Here is a 15,399-nt window from a genome sequence, read left to right as displayed (position 1 = left end):
AATAAAAACCGAGCAGTGATGAAAGCCTTGAAGCACACCATAGGTTGGACGCTGCTGGTGTCCACATTTTCACAATCTGAGATCTAAACCTGGATCTGAATAGTCTGACTCGCTCTTGGCCTATCCCCTCAGATTCCTGCCAAATTTTGTATGCAGTCCAATTAAAAAAAACATCTTTGTGTGTATGTGCTGAAAGCTTCCAAGAGGATCCAACAAACTCAAGGGAGTTGTGTTTCTCTTTTTTGTCTCTTGGTAAAGATTGCTTATCAGCACTTCTAAAGGAGTCTCTGTCCCAAACAAGGAAAGTGAAAGGGATTGGGAAAAGATGCCATTCTGAAATGTCTGTACTATCACAACACTAGAGGTGTGGTCCAGTACTTAAGGGACTTAAGTAGGGCACAGACCCACATCACAGATTTGCACAGGCATGCAGTACACCTGACCACAGTATCCTTCTGGTGTGGCTCTGAGAGTTGGGAGTGAGAGGCATTGTACTGCAGTGGCTCCACTCCTACTTATAGAGTCACTACCAGAGAGTAGCACTAGGGCAGCAGTTGTTCCCAATTGGTGTTCCGAGTGGGTCTGTGGCACCATAGAGATATCAACATTTTGGAAAGTAGGGAGTCTGTGGCTTGGCTTTTGAAAAACTGGAGACCCACAGTACTTAGCTAATTGGGAACCACTGCAATAGGGTTTTTTTTTATTTGACTCCATGGCAACTCTGTGTCTTAGGACCTTCGGCAAGCAAAGCACGAGCTCTATCGCTGCATCATGCACTGCTAGTTATGACGTTTCCGAGAAAGGCCTAATCTGAACTGATTTACACAGAGATGGCAATCTGCTCTTCCCCACTGCTCAAAATTATCTTCCCTCTCAAGGCTTCCTCTCCACCTACACTATCACAATCTGCCCTGTTGCTAAGACACACGTAGCTTTGGTTTTATTTTTTGTTTTTTTAAATCTCTGATGGCTCCTTCTCTCCTAGAGCAGCTACACCAACTACCTTACAAACCCAGTCCTTGATTGGTTTCCCTCTAATTAACACCTGGCCCCATTCAACAACAGTATCAACAACTGGGTGTGCATGCTTGTTTATAGGTTTGTAACCTGCCGAAGCATCTGGAATGCTAAGTTGTTCTAATAGTCAGGCCCTCCCCTCAAGATACACGGCTCCCTTGACACCATCTGAAAGCGGGGTGGAACTTCAATTCTCCAGATGTTTCTGGACATCCCATCACCCCTGACCCCACTGGCTATGCTGCCTACAGCTGATGGGACTTGGGGTTCAACAATATCTTCAGGGTCACAGGTAACCTAGTTCCAAAAGCTATTCCAAAAGAAGGATACAATGATTCAGATATGTTTTAGAGACCACTATCCTCTTCCCCATACTACTTTTCATCAAAACTTTGCCGCAGGTACTTCACCATCCAAAACAAAAAATAAATAAAAGCCTTCTCTCTCACCCCATGCAATTCAGCACAATTCACACACCATTCTAACATTTCGGGTTTTTCTTTTCTTCCTTGCATCCTCTGAGAACAGGCCCCCAAGGCATGGACTTTCCACGTATAACATTTCCTTGGAAAAGATGCGCTATACAGATTTAGTTCTTACAGGGACTGAAAGGGGTTCTGCCATAAATAACCATCATAATTTAAATCACAGTACATCTGTCCACAGTGGGGAAGCCTTATCTTTTAGTCACACTTGGACCAGGCAGCCGTTCTACTAACAGAGCACACCTTCAAACAAAGGACTGCCCTCTGCAAAACAGGCCACCCTGCCATTCCAGGAATCCTTGCAGTGCCGCCACATAGGACACATTCAGATCACAGATGGCCATGCACATCCCAACCATGTGTCCTTGGCCAACATTGCAAGGGATCAGGGGCACACACCTGATCAGTACCCCCAAAATATAACCACTACTTAGAAAACACTGGGTTGCTTGTTCCTTCAGATTGGTCCTTCCAATATAGAAATGTATGGGGGGGAGGGCTTTCTTGGAATTCTCTGATTTGTTATGCAGCTGCTTATGGCATTCTGACTATGGTATTTCCTGGGGCAGGGACTGACCATTGAAGTCCCAAACTCATAGGTGAGCATTTGCTGACCTGACGTCCCTTTTGGTCCATTCCAGCCTAGGATCCTAAGGGTCAAATGCACAAGCCAAGCACTTCATGTGAACCAATGACCAAGGAAAGAGAACTGAGTTTCCAATGGGTGACTCAGAGTCTGGGAAACACTCAGACAGAGACTTGAGCAGCTGTAAGTATTTGCAAGGTTAACTTCTCTCTCCCACCTCCCAGTGGTGGTTCAAGACAGGGGAAAGATCCTCTGAGCAATTGTGCTTGAGTGGAAACCCGTGTTATCATCTTTTGCAGGGGGAAAACTCCCAAGCATATATAACTGCTGTGTATGCAGAGCTTGGATTTTATGCATGGGAATGCAGGGAAAGCCCTTCTCTTGCCCCTTCACCTGCCACAATTCCCTAGTCCTCTCCATAGCTGTCAACTTACAGATTTGAAAATAAGGGACCAGCAGCCTCAAAAATAAGGGATCAGCAGCCAAAATAAGGGATTTTCCGGACACAGGTATGTTCAACTTCTGAGTCCCTTCAAGCCAAAGGCAGAAAGTCAGCCAGCAGCCAAACGAAGCCTCAAGCGGTGGTTCCCACAGCGCAGCAACCCGGCAAAGGGGATGCAGTAAGGAAAACCACCGTCACCTCTCCGCTGGGAAGCGCTGAGCAAAGGTGAGTCCCCAGGCAACGCAGCCGATTTGATCAGCACGTCATACAAGCTCCACCCCCCAGTTCTTAGACTCCTTATTGGGTGAGCAACGCAGCCAAGCAACACAGTTGGAGCCTCCCTCGTCCCTCGCTGGCAGGGAGGGAGGGAGAGGAGCTGCTTCCTTTGAAACCCAGGAAATTTAAGAGACATCATCAATAAGGGACAGCAGTGGGATGCGGTGCTGGGTAAGGGAGTTTCCTGCCAAATAAGGGACGGTTGACAGCTATGGTCCTCTCCTACCTCCCTGCACCCCGCAGCTGGGCAGAGAAATAAGTCACAGCCCCAAGAGCAAAGGGAGGAAAGGAAAGCAACAAGGTTTCTCACTTGACTCCTGATCCCACTGTTGCACCTCCCCTCCCCATATCCTCCAACCTTCCTCAGATGAAACTAGGGACATTTCTCGCTCTCCTTCAACTAACCCTCCTCAACCCTCCTTTTTTGCACCCCGGCAAAACATAGCCTATCAGAAGAAGGGCGAGTGCCACCCACATGACACCAATGGGACACAGTACACATGCCCTCCACTGTCCTGAGAAAACCCATTAGTCCTGGTTTTATTCTTTCATAGATTTACAGAATGGTTTTCCCAGTAGTGATGTATGGAAGTGAGAGCTGGACCATAAAGAAGGTAGATCCCCGAAGAATTGATGCTTTTGAATTATGGTGCTGGAGGAGACTCTTGAGAGTCCCATGGACTGCAAGAAGATCAAACCTCTCCATTCTGAAGGAAATCAGCCCTGAGTGTTCACTGGAAGGACAGATCCTGAAGCTGAGGCTCCAATACTTTGGCCACCTCATGAGAAGAGAAGACTCCCTGGAAAAGACCCTGATCCTGGGAAAGATGGAGGGCACAAGGAGAAGGGGATGACAGAGGACGAGATGGTGGGACAGTGTTCTCGAAGCTACCAACATGAGTTTGACCAAACTGCGGGAGGCAGTGGAAGACAGGAATGCCTGGCGTGCTCTGGTCTATGGGTCACGAAGAGTCGGACATGACTAAACGACTAAGCAACAACAAAGATTTACAGAAAGAAAAACACACACCAATAAATAAATTTTAAGAAAAGAGAAAGATTAGATGCAGACGCACACAGTGGCGGAGCTTCATGCTCCAGCACTGGGAGGAGGAGAGCAGGCTGGGGTGGGGCTGGTGTGCGCCCCGGGGGCGTGGCACACGTCTTGGGAGCGTGATGCCCAGCGTGGGGGGCAGCTGCGATGGCACCCCACTGGGATCGTGGTGCCAGGGGTGGCCGCTCCCCCTGCCCCCCTCTTCCTCCGCCAATGGATGCACAAAGCATATTTTAAAATCAAAACTCCTTGCACTCCACTCTGTTGCCCTTTCTTCCCACCCAGGGCAGCCCTGTCCTCTACCTGCCTCTCAGAGACAGTGTATCACACAGGGCTGGTCCTTGGCTAGAGTTGTCATACGCCCGGATTTTCCTGGACACCTCCAGAATACTGCAGTCGGCGGTAATCAGGCAAATGTCCGGGAAAATCCAGACGTGTGGCAGCCTGTTTGGGCAAAACTAAGAAAGGTCAACAACTGCAGCCATGGAGAGGCAGTGAGACGCTCCCTCGCAGCTGCAGCCACCATTGTTGCTCGGGACAAGTGCTGGCTCATCCTCTTCTCTGCAGTTGGCAGCAGCGGCACTGGCGGGGGAAATACAGTGGTACCTCGGGTTAAGAACTTAATTCGTTCTGGCGGTCCGTTCTTGACCTGAAACTGTTCTTAACCTGAGGTACCACTTTAGCTAATGGGGCCTCCTGCTGCTGCCGCACGATTTCTGTTCTCATCCTGAGGTAAAGTTCTTAACCCGAGGCACTATTTCTGGGTTAGCGGAGTCTGTAACCTGAAGCATCTGTAACCTGAAGCGTCTGTAACCTGAGGTACCACTGTACAGGACTTCTTTGTGCAGTGGTACCTCAGGTTAAGAACTTAATTCGTTCTGGATGTCCGTTCTTGACCTGAAACTGTTATTAACCTGACCTCCTGCTGCTGCCACGCCGCTGCTGTGCGATTTCTGTTCTCATCCTGAAGCAAAGTTCTTAACCTGAAGAACTATTTCTGGGTTAGCGGAGGCTGTAACCTGAAGCGTCTGTAACCTGAAGCGTCTGTAACCCAAGGTACCACTGTGGTGAGGTTCAGGGATCAAATCAGAAGCCGGGATCGCTTTCGTAATTCCAGGACTGTCCTGGAAAATTGGGACACTTGGAGGATATGCCTTCCCGGCCAGAAAGGTAGCAGCAAAGCAGAGCAGGCCAGCAGCTCTCCAAGAAGAAGGAGGAAGAGGAGGAGGAGGAGGAGGAGGAGGAGGAGGAGAAGAGTTTTGGATTTTATATCCCGCTTTATAACTACCCTAAGGAGTCTCAAAGTGGCTATCTCCTTTCCCTTCCTCCCCCACAACAAACACTCTGTCAGGTGAGTGGGGCTGAGAGACTTCAGAGAAGTGTGACTGGCCCAAGGTCACCAGCAGCTGCATGTGGAGGAGCAGGGAAGCGAACCTGGTTCACCAGATTACGAGACTACTGCTCTTAACCACTACACCACACAGAAGCAGGTTATCCTACCCCGGCATAACTATCTCCCCCAAGTCCAGGGGATCAGTGCTTAAGGATGTGCTGGCTGTGCTAAACCTTCACTCATTTCCACTGATGCGTCATGAATAGGAAGTATGTGGGAGTGGCCACATCAGCAAGAAACAAATTCAAGTCAGTACAGTATACTGCAAGAGCACCCTAGGGCTGTAGCGCATCAGAGGTGTATTTTTAAAATGGAAAATTTTAGTATGAAAAGTAACTTTTTATTGGGGGGGAGCAATGGATACCACACAGTTTGCAGCAAATGCCATGTCACTGTTCAGAAATTATTGAGGGTGCAAGCAGCCCTGAATGCAGGAGTATGTAAGTCCATCCCAGTACAGATCGCCTTGAATGCAGACTAAAAGTGTTATCTGGAGGAACTCTTTAGAAGGGGGACTTCAAGGACAGGGAAACTAGCCCAGATAAAACAGCATTGGCAGGGGACCGTTCAGAATGGAAGAAGCAACATTGCTTAAATCTTCCTCGGCCTACCATTTGGTTTGTGTAACTGGGAAATAATTTGCATCCTATGCAGATTAGGCTGTTGGGATTTGGGGAACTAGAATGTTGGGATTTGGAGAATTTGAATACCCTACTTTTGGAGCTCTTACTAGTTTGGTTATTAAAAAAACAACTTCCTGAATAGTTTGCCGGCAAACTTGGCTACTTGGCTGCCTTGTGACTCGCCCTTGACTCCAAACCACTTATGAATAAAAAAAACCCAAAGCCCTGTACACTTTTGCTTCCTGGTTCCTTCATTGTGAGCACTGTCCATTTATTCCTTGCTAGACTCAATTTACTGTCTTTTGGACTATTACTAATTCAGATCATGACCTGCCGCCTTATCCCATGACAGCTGCAATTCCTTCCAAGTCTTAGAGAGAGTATTTGTCAAGACGTTATTTCTCAAACACTCTCCACAAATTCTAAAAAAAGGTTGTGAAGCTGGGGTACTTCCTTTTGCAGAAGCTGTGCTGAATCTCCCTCGGATGGACTTATAGGTACAAGCAACAGAATATTGCAATGTTTCCCTACTTTTTATCGTGGAGCAGATCATTCTTGTTCAGGGATCCTATCAGCCTGGAAGAAGAGCTGTCAAGACTTTGAGAGGGAATAGTTTCAGAAGTAAAGGGATAAATGCCACACACGTGCATTTGCAGAATCAATTAATAGACTCATGTAGAGCCTAACTACATGATATTTTAAATTTTATGCTTGCAGCAACCACAGGTTTTAATATTATTAAAAAACCAAGCATGGGATCCAGATCTCAGGACCACAGTATACAATCAATGTGTATTATGTTCACAGATTGCTCAAACCACACTGATCCTGATCTAGTTGAGGAGGGAAGCACATTTGATGGTTGTTTTTTTAAAAAGAAAACAGATCCTGATATTATTGCAACAAATGCACTTGTAGTAAAGTGTAGGTTCACAGTCTGTCTGACTTCTGGTTTCTTCAGACCCTTTTCTGGCTGCCTGCCTCTCTCTCCCTCTTGGTTCAACTGTCATCAGCATTTTGTAAGCTCACAGCTTCTTGCTGGACAGTTTTTCATTGTTTTAACGTCTATTGTAAGTCACCTTTGTGCTCTCTGGGGTATTTTAAAAAAGAAACATTTTCCTGTACTTCTGCAAGCCCTGGGTTTCCCCAAGTCTGCTGATACTTCCCTCTTGTTTCTCAGTGGCCTCAGCTTAGCAACAATCCTTGCACCACTCAGCGCATGAATTTGCTATTAGAAGGAGTGACGATCATAATTCCAGGCTTCGTAACATTTCCCACAAACTTAGACTTAGTGGCTCTTCAGCCAAAAAGGTTCCTGGAGCAGCTACAGATAGAAATGGGAGCCGAAATCACCAATGTTCCCTTATTTGTCCCATGTCCAGAATGGAAATCGTTTCAGTGCGTACGATTGGTATTCCCTGTTGTTGTGATTTTCAGCCTGAAAACAATGTGTAACAATATGAAATTGATGACAACCCTCCCCCAACTTGCACTGGGTTTCCTTTGCACTGAAATGAATGGTGTGGAGTAACATAATGATAATTTAAGGACATAATTTATTGCGTAAAAATTCACCACTGCAGACCATTGAGACAAATATTGTAGTTTTTGTCGAAAGCTGAACTGCAGCAGAATAGAAACAGAGATGCTTGCAAAAAAAAAAAAATACAAGGCAGAACACAATGGATGCCTTCTTACATCCCTCTGGAGAGGTCTGTAATTATTATATATTGCTGCTCATAAGACTGGGCTGCCTGGGAAGGAACTTCTGCTTCCACCAACAGCATGACTAGATGCCTAGGGTGGCTACTGCAGAACTGAAAGCTTTTATCAGATCAGTCCAGAGATGAGTTTTGTGGGTACAACAAACTCTGGCAAATATATGTATTCTGATCTAAAACCATTGCAAGGGAAACAACAAGCAAGGAAAATACTGCAAGGAAATGTTCTGCTTTCATTGACATACTTCCTAGTGCACATCAAGCATTTATTTTTCTGTTGGGCTAAGCTTGGATTCAAATGCCCTCACAGTAACAGAAAGCAGTCAGGTAATGTTTACTTTCATCATGAGTATAAGTACTTCAGGCTACATCAAACCATGGTTTGTCCTTCTATAATTTGTTTAAAGCATTTTCACTCCGGTCAAAAAGGTTCCCAGAGTAGCTACAGATCAATAAGAAGGCGATAACAATGCCCTTTGGTGCTCAATTTAAAAGACATGACAGAAAAGGTAGAAGAGGGGAAGGGAAAAGAAAAAAAGGAAATTCAGGCAGCAGTTTTTACAGTTTTTATAAAGTCCAATTAAGAAAGCAGAAATTCAGGTTGCCAGATGCAATAATTACTGTTAGGTGACGGATGATGAAAAATAAGAGCCAAAGGCAGTTAGTATTTCAGCATAGCCCATGGAATATCCCTGCGTCCTTTCTCTCCCTCTGCTGCAGCCTAGAGGAATAACCACTGCTAGATGGTGCAAAGTCAACGGCAACTGGACTCAAGCTGTTTTTGAGCTGTTTTGGTGCAAGTCCCTACCTCATTGGCAAGCCATTCAAGCAGGGCGCTGGCACCCCAACAAGTATTAACCTCATTCTAGTCCTAAGAATCAGATCCATTCTGCAACAGATTATAAGAGGGTAGCGTGGAGAAGGATGTCGAAGAGCTGCTACAGCGACCCTGGGTGCCAACTTATGATGTGAAAAAACCTGGTATCTGGGGAAAAGCCTGATAGAATCTGTTGGAAGCACCGCCTTGTTTTTAATATAGTGGGCTGAGGATGTGTCTGAATCCTAGAGCGGGAAACAAGATGTGAAGGCAGCACACACATGTCACTCTTCTGCAGGTGACTCTTCTGATGTGCCACATTGCTTGGGCAGCATCCATCTTGCCTCAACAGAAGCTGTGGCTCAAAAGAAAGTGCCCAGCCATGCATGCTGCAGCTCCGCATGGCAGCGTGTTAAATGGTGTGGTGGGTTGAGCCCAGAAGCCTGTCTCCCTTAGTACCTTGGTTGTGCATTACAGAAATCAAGCAGTTGCCCAAGTGATAACAATGCTGATGATGGTGCCAGCACAAAAAATACCTTACAGCTGGCTCAGACACCAAACAAACAAAACAGCCAGGACTTCCTGCCAAACACCTCAGTTGCGTGGGCAACGCTAATCTGCCATGTTGTCTCATTGCCAGGCTTCCTTGCTTCCTTCTAAAATGGATTGAGTCAATAATACTGGAGCCAATCCAGAGAGTGGGGAGCTACATGTGTCCTAATAAAACCCTAACATTCAGGGCTTTTTTCAGCTAGAACTCACAGGAACTCAGTTCCGGCACCTCTCAGGTGGGCGCCATTGCCATTACAGTGGTACCTCAGGTTACATATGCTTCAGGTTACATACGCTTCAGGTTACAGCCTCCGCTAACCCAGAAATAGTGCTTCAGGTTAAGAACTTTGCTTCAGGATGAGAACAAAAATTGTGCTCCAGCGGCACGGTGGCAGCAGGAGGCCCCATTAGCTAAAGTGGTGCTTCAAGTTAAGAACAGTTTCAGGTTAAGAATGGACCTCCGGAACAAATTAAGTACTTAACCTCTGAGGTACCACTGTATAAGAGAACAAGGCAGCTGAGTTCTGGCACCCCTTTTACTAGAAAAATAGCACTGCTAATATTCCTTTCCCCAAGGCCAGCCCAAGACATTTTGCTGCCTGTAGAAGGACAAGGTGGCACTCTCGTTCCTTGCACAGAAGCTGTCTGGGCTGGCAACTGAATATTATCTCCATGCTGGCAAAGAAATCGTTGTCCACAGAGGACAGCAGAGTAGCTCAAGGTGTGTAGGGTAGGCCATGTGGCACACACAGCTTATACTTCCCCACTCTGCTAATGGTAGGGCCGGCCCAGGCCTAATCAACAAGCCAGGCGCTTCTAGGGTGGACATCTGCCTTACTCCACAGAGGACATAAGGAGGGAGAGAGGTGCCTTGAAATAGCCCGTCAGCAAAAATTTATGTTGTGTAGGAAAGATAAGATGAAATGGTAAAACCAGTAGAGTTGGAAACAAACCTCATAACGGGAAAGTTTAACAAAAGTGATGGATAACGAAAATAATAAGAAGCAAAATGTATAAGGAAACTAATATAACTAACAGTAGTGGTAAATTAATACAGACAGACAACAAGAATTGTATAAACATGAGGACTTGTTTGTTTATGGATACACTATGGACAAATATGGAAAATGAATAAAAATATATAAAATGGAAGAAAGTAATGTGATAAAATTATATGTGATATAAAAAACCAGAAGAAGGAAGGAGGGAGGTCAGCTCTGAAGAGCAAGTATAAATGTAAAATGTAATACAATATGTGTATGTGGAGTATCTAATTGAAAAACTAATAAAGATTATTTGAAAAGAAAAAAGAAAAAAAGAGAAATAGCCCATCAGCTGTTAGCACCTGGGCTAACCAGGTCACCTGGTCACAGTCTTCTCTACTTTAGTTAGATGCATTGTATTTAAATTTACAGTAATTAGTTCTAGTTCTGCCTATGCACATGCAAGTTAACATATGCAAAGAATTATGTAAATCTGCCCTCTTTTTGACCAGTGCTTCTTCCCCTGGGTTTTTTTTGTGTGTGTGTAATGTGCAAGTGGCCGCACTCGACTTGCCAGATCTCATTGAACAGTCGGGTTCATATACTTGTTGGGGAGAGAGCAAAATATGGGCAGTTCCACAATGTACATTTAAAACTCATCCAAATGCACATTTAAAGTACATGGCTCCCCCCCAAAAGAATCCCGAGAACTGTTGATTGTGAGGGGTGCTGGGATTTGCACCTCTGTGAGAGGGAAACTGCAGTTCCCACAATTCTTTGCAGGAAGTCATGTGCTTTAAATGTATGGTGTGCAACTCGAATTCAAACAGTTTGAGAAACAAATACAACTCGCTAAACGCCAGGCAAGTCAGGCCATGTACAATAAGAGCCAAGAGGAAATGGCTGCAGGAAAATTCTCTTCCCTGTAGGCTACACTGCCGTGATGTGAGATATGAGACTGTGCTCCTATACCCAAAAGAGAAATTTGCCTAAGCAAAACCAAGCTTGCTTCCTTGACACAAAATGTCTCCCCCGCCTCACCCACTACAATTGCCACTTGCCCACAAAGTTTACAGAGTTCTCAGAAATATGAGCTCTCTTCATTTCTAAACAAACAGCAAGTTTCAACCTGTTGCGCTTGGGAAACGCTTCAGAAGGTGAAGGCAGCATCTGCTAAATCGAATAAGGTCTGGGTGGTGCTTCTACAGGTGAGACCTCATACTTTGAAGACCTAAGCCCACAAATGATTCTCCCTCAATTTCCATCCTGCCAAATATCACCTGCTGTCATTTTGGTATGACTTATCAATTGCAGAAGTTTTCTTTTTTTGAAAAAGCAACAACAACACCTAACTGTACAAGAAGTTAACTGTCATGGTCAAAATGAGCACCCCTTATTCTCATCAAGGTTTCTGATTCCAGAGTTTGCATTTTATGATGAAAAATTCACCAGCAAGGGCCTAACATTCAAAGGAACCACGCTCAATTTAGTCTCGTATACCATCTACACACAGGTCTGTATACATTCCCTTCTTACATCTTGACTTGAGTGGCCACAGAGCCTCTCTCGGACCATATCAGCTGCCTGCAGCCATGGCTGTTCACATGCCGGTCATGCAACCTCGGCTTAGGTTAGGCCTGTGCCTTTCCATATGTATACGTCCCACTCTTGCATAACCCCTTTCTGTGCTTCCTCCTTATTTCCACCAGCCGATTTCACCTCATCTCTACGCATGCACATACACCAGCAGAGGCATCAGCCCTCCTGTCTCACAGTCAAAGCGAAATCTACACATCTGTCCCACACCACTGTGCACCTTGAAACCCCTCCCCATCCTTGCTTTGCACAGCAGCTACAGGCAGACCAATACTTCCCCACCCACACATGCAAGATCAGACAGCAATTACTTCCTCAGAGGTAGCTTAACCCTTTTCCCACCAGATTCAGCGTACAAATACGAGGTGGATTTCATGCTCCTGCTTATGGGTGGTGCGCATCTTCACATGCTCTCCCTTCCTGCTATCACAGCTCACATATATTGGTGGCATAAATCATAGATACCACACTCAATTCCCTTGCTCTTTACTCTTGTTCTTGCTGCCTAGATCCTCTGACACCTGCCTCTCTCTACCCCAAATCATTCAGAGGCTAAAACCCCAAATCTTGACACACAAATGTCCATGGGGATGCCCAAAAGCTGTAGATCCCCTCAGCGACCAGCGCTAGCTTCACAAGCTCCACTGAAGAATTTCTGGTTGTGAGAGACTGTGCTTCCACCCTGCTCTTTCTTCAGAGCAATGCAGACACAGAGACCTTGCTGGCTCAAGCGACATGACCCTCTTTCCCTTGCCTCATTGCTTACCTGGGACATTTGGGGGCGCAAGTTGATCTCCCGCAAGTTGACAGCGTGAGCCGTGAGGTTGTTGAGGAGCTGGCAGAGTAGGACGCCATCGCGCAAGGCTTGGGCCAAGTCGCAGACCTGGGCACCCTCCCAGGTCACTCTGTGGTTGGGGGGCAGCACCCGGCACTGGATAAGCCAGCGAGCGCATTGCTTCCACAGCTCCATTCTCACCACCACCAACACCCAAGTGGCTGCTCCTGGGTGCTGTGCTGGGGCTGCTTTCCACAGCCACCAGCAGCACCCTTCCTGGCGGCTGCGAAACTGCAACAGGCGACAGCTTCCTCTTTTGCAACTGACATCAGACCACAAAGAGAGAGAAAAGGGCTGGTGTGGGGGCTGGGGAACTTCCTCACCCCACCCCGGAGGAGGAGGTGCCAAAGAAGAAGCAAAAAAGCCCAGCTTTCACTCAACTTTGCTCAATTCTTTGCCAGGAGTTCAGGGTGCTATAAAGGCCTCTCTTTTCTACCAGCAGCAATGGGGAGAGCTGTTTTCTGACAAGGCCCAGCTAAGGTGGTGTGCCTTAGTAGACGAATTTTGGGGTACAAAGCCAGGAACCAAAATATTTCAGGTTGCCTCTCTTGGCAGTGCAGTGGCGTAGCGTGGGGGGTGCAGGGGGGGCCGGCCGCACTGGGCGCAACATCTGGGGGTTAGGGTTTAGGGGCGCAAATCCATGGGTTAGGGGGCGCAAATTACTTGCCTTGCCCCGGGTGCTGACAACCCACGCTACGCCACTGTGGCAGCGTACACATTTTTTTTTTTTAAAAAAATACAAAATATGAAGACCGGGCTGGATCTTGAAGCCCTGAGGGGCAAGTAACATTCATTTTATTTACCGTAAATACTTTCTTCACCTGCTTTTTTCACAGAGAGCAAACATCAAAATAATAAAATAACCAAGAGGATGAGCAAAAAAAGGTATGAAATCATAAATCAGCAGCCGTATCCTGATGAAAGGTCAAGAGAGAGAGGGCACTGAATGGATCTCCTGAGGCAGGGAGTTCCACTGTCTTGGGTGTGGTGGTCATAGAAAAGGCTCAGCCAACCAGCTGTGCAGGGCCGTCTTTAGCAGATGCGGTGCCAGGGTGCAAATATCCACCCAGTGCCCTCAAATTACCACAGATAGTGTTGGGGTGGCCGTAGCTGCACACTGCCAGCCATGGGGGGGGGGGAGGCGCAACTCTCCCCCATGCCGCTGCGGGAGAGCGATCCCCGTAGAGGCTTGGGAGTGAGGTTGCACCCCTCCCAAGCCTCCTTGGGAGTAGAGCGATCCTCATAGAGGCTTGGGAGGGAAGCTGCGCACCTTCCAGCCATATGGTTGGCGGGGCGCAGCTTTCATCCTAAGCCTCCCAAGCCTCTGCAGGGATCGCTCTCCTCACGAGGAGGCTTGGGAGGGAAACTGCATTCTCCTCCCGGGGAGGCTTGGGAGGGAAGCTGCATGCTCGCCAGCCTTATGGTTGGCGGGGAGCAGCTCGCGGGCATGTAGGGAAAGGGGAGGCCGTCGGCAAAGCCGTGCAACTCCCCCGCTTGCTCAGGAGCCCCTGAGAGGCCGGCGCCCTGGCGCAACACACCACTAAGCCCTATGGGAAGGACGGCTGTGCAGCTGCGCTTTCCACTACCGCAGGAACACGGTGAAGAGCATAGAATCATAGAATCATAGAATCATAGAGTTGGAAGAGACCACAAGGGCCATCGAGTCCAACCCCCTGCCAAGCAGGAAACACCACTAGAGCAGTGTTTCCCAACCACTGTTCCGCGGCACACTAGTGTGCCGCAAGATGTTGCCTGTTGTGCCGCGAGATGTTGCCTGGAGGGAGGCGAGCGAGTTGGGCGGCGAGAGGCAGGGCGGCGGCGGCGAGGAGAGGCCGCCCAGCGCGGGGCTCTCGCCGTCTGCCTGCCTGGCTGTCTGCGAGCTCGGCGGGCAGCGCCTCCGTCCGCAGCGCCCGCCTCGCGGCTCTCATTCCCTGCCAAAGCTCACCCAGCCAAGCCGCGCTCTCCTTCCTGCCTCGCTTTGCTGCCTCCTCCCCCCCCACCCCCAAAGCTTGGAGGTTCCCCGGCAAGGGGGAGGGGAAAAATTGAAACTTACACTTCCGTGCGTCCCTCCCGGCGTGACGCTGCGCGCTGACGTCACGGGGCTGTAATGGTGGTGTGCCTCGAGATTTTTTTCATCAAACAAGTGTGCCTTTGCCCAAAAAAGGTTGGGAAACACTGCACTAGAGCACTCCTGACATATGGTTGTCAAGCCTCTGCTTAAAGACCTCCAAAGAAGGAGACTCCACCACACTCCTTGGCAGCAAATTCCACTGTCAAACAGCTCTTACTGTCAGGAAGTTCTTCCTAATGTTTAGGTGGAATCTTCTTTCTTGTAGCAGGGACATGGCATCCCATTTTGCCTCAGGTGCTACCCCACTCTGCTGCCATGCCACCCCACTCCCGCCAAAGCACCCCTTCTTACCTGGTTGTGTGGCGGCAAAGCAGATGCGACCGCGACAGGTTCTGGTGAGCTCTTGCGAGGTTTCGGCAAACTCTTGGCAGGGTTCCTGCACGGGGACGGCTTCTTGGGCTTCTGTGCCTGAGGCAATTGCTTCAGGCCGCCTCATGGGTGGGCTGGTCCTGGTGAAGATCCTTTCCTGACCTGAAGATCTTAAGGAGCAGGCTCATCCCTTCCCCTTACCAAGTGGCCCCAACATTTTTTGTGCTCCCCCCCCCCCAAACTAGCATCTTCATACCATTGGTATGGAGAAAATATACTACAAATATCATTACACCTGGTCTCTGACTTCAAAAAGGGCTCTGCCCAGACATAGTAAATGAGTAATCCTATGCTTATCAACCTTATCCATCCCAAAATCTGCATGTGTGTGTATGAAAAACTCAACAAACAACAGAATTGGCTAGCTAGCTAACTCGAATTCTAAATATTTTTAAAAAGACCCAAACAAGGAAAGCAACATGAACAAGTCAAGAAAACCACAGATCTTTCCTCTGAGCTCTCTAAAACAGCCAGTTGGAAAGGAGCACATTCGAGCAGCTATATGTCATGGCCTTCATT

The 15,399-nt window shown here is 47.7% G+C and overlaps 1 protein-coding gene across 6 annotated transcripts in view; it reads right to left on the bottom strand.

The window, feature by feature from the left end:
- Positions 1-12,647, bottom strand: part of VAV1 (vav guanine nucleotide exchange factor 1) — a 66,016-nt gene extending 53,369 nt beyond the window's left edge. For 2 of the 6 annotated variants that reach the window (XR_014003261.1, XR_014003262.1), the window contains exon 1: positions 12,312-12,647. Coding sequence is in view for 4 of the 6 variants with exons in the window: in XM_081175854.1 (XP_081031980.1) it covers positions 12,312-12,515 (204 nt within the window). In the remaining 2 variants the exon portion in view is untranslated. The remainder of the gene's footprint in view (positions 1-12,311) is intronic. The other 4 variants (XM_081175853.1, XM_081175856.1, XM_081175854.1 and 1 more) reach the window with 3 other exon arrangements.
- Between the last annotated feature and the right edge of the window lie 2,752 nt (positions 12,648-15,399).

This window comes from Podarcis bocagei (assembly GCF_964188305.1).
Source record: "Podarcis bocagei genome assembly, chromosome: 17".
NCBI classification, from domain to species: Eukaryota; Metazoa; Chordata; class Lepidosauria; order Squamata; family Lacertidae; genus Podarcis; species Podarcis bocagei.
The sequence above is the reverse complement of the archived record's forward strand: the minus strand, read 5'-3'. Positions and strand labels throughout refer to the sequence as shown.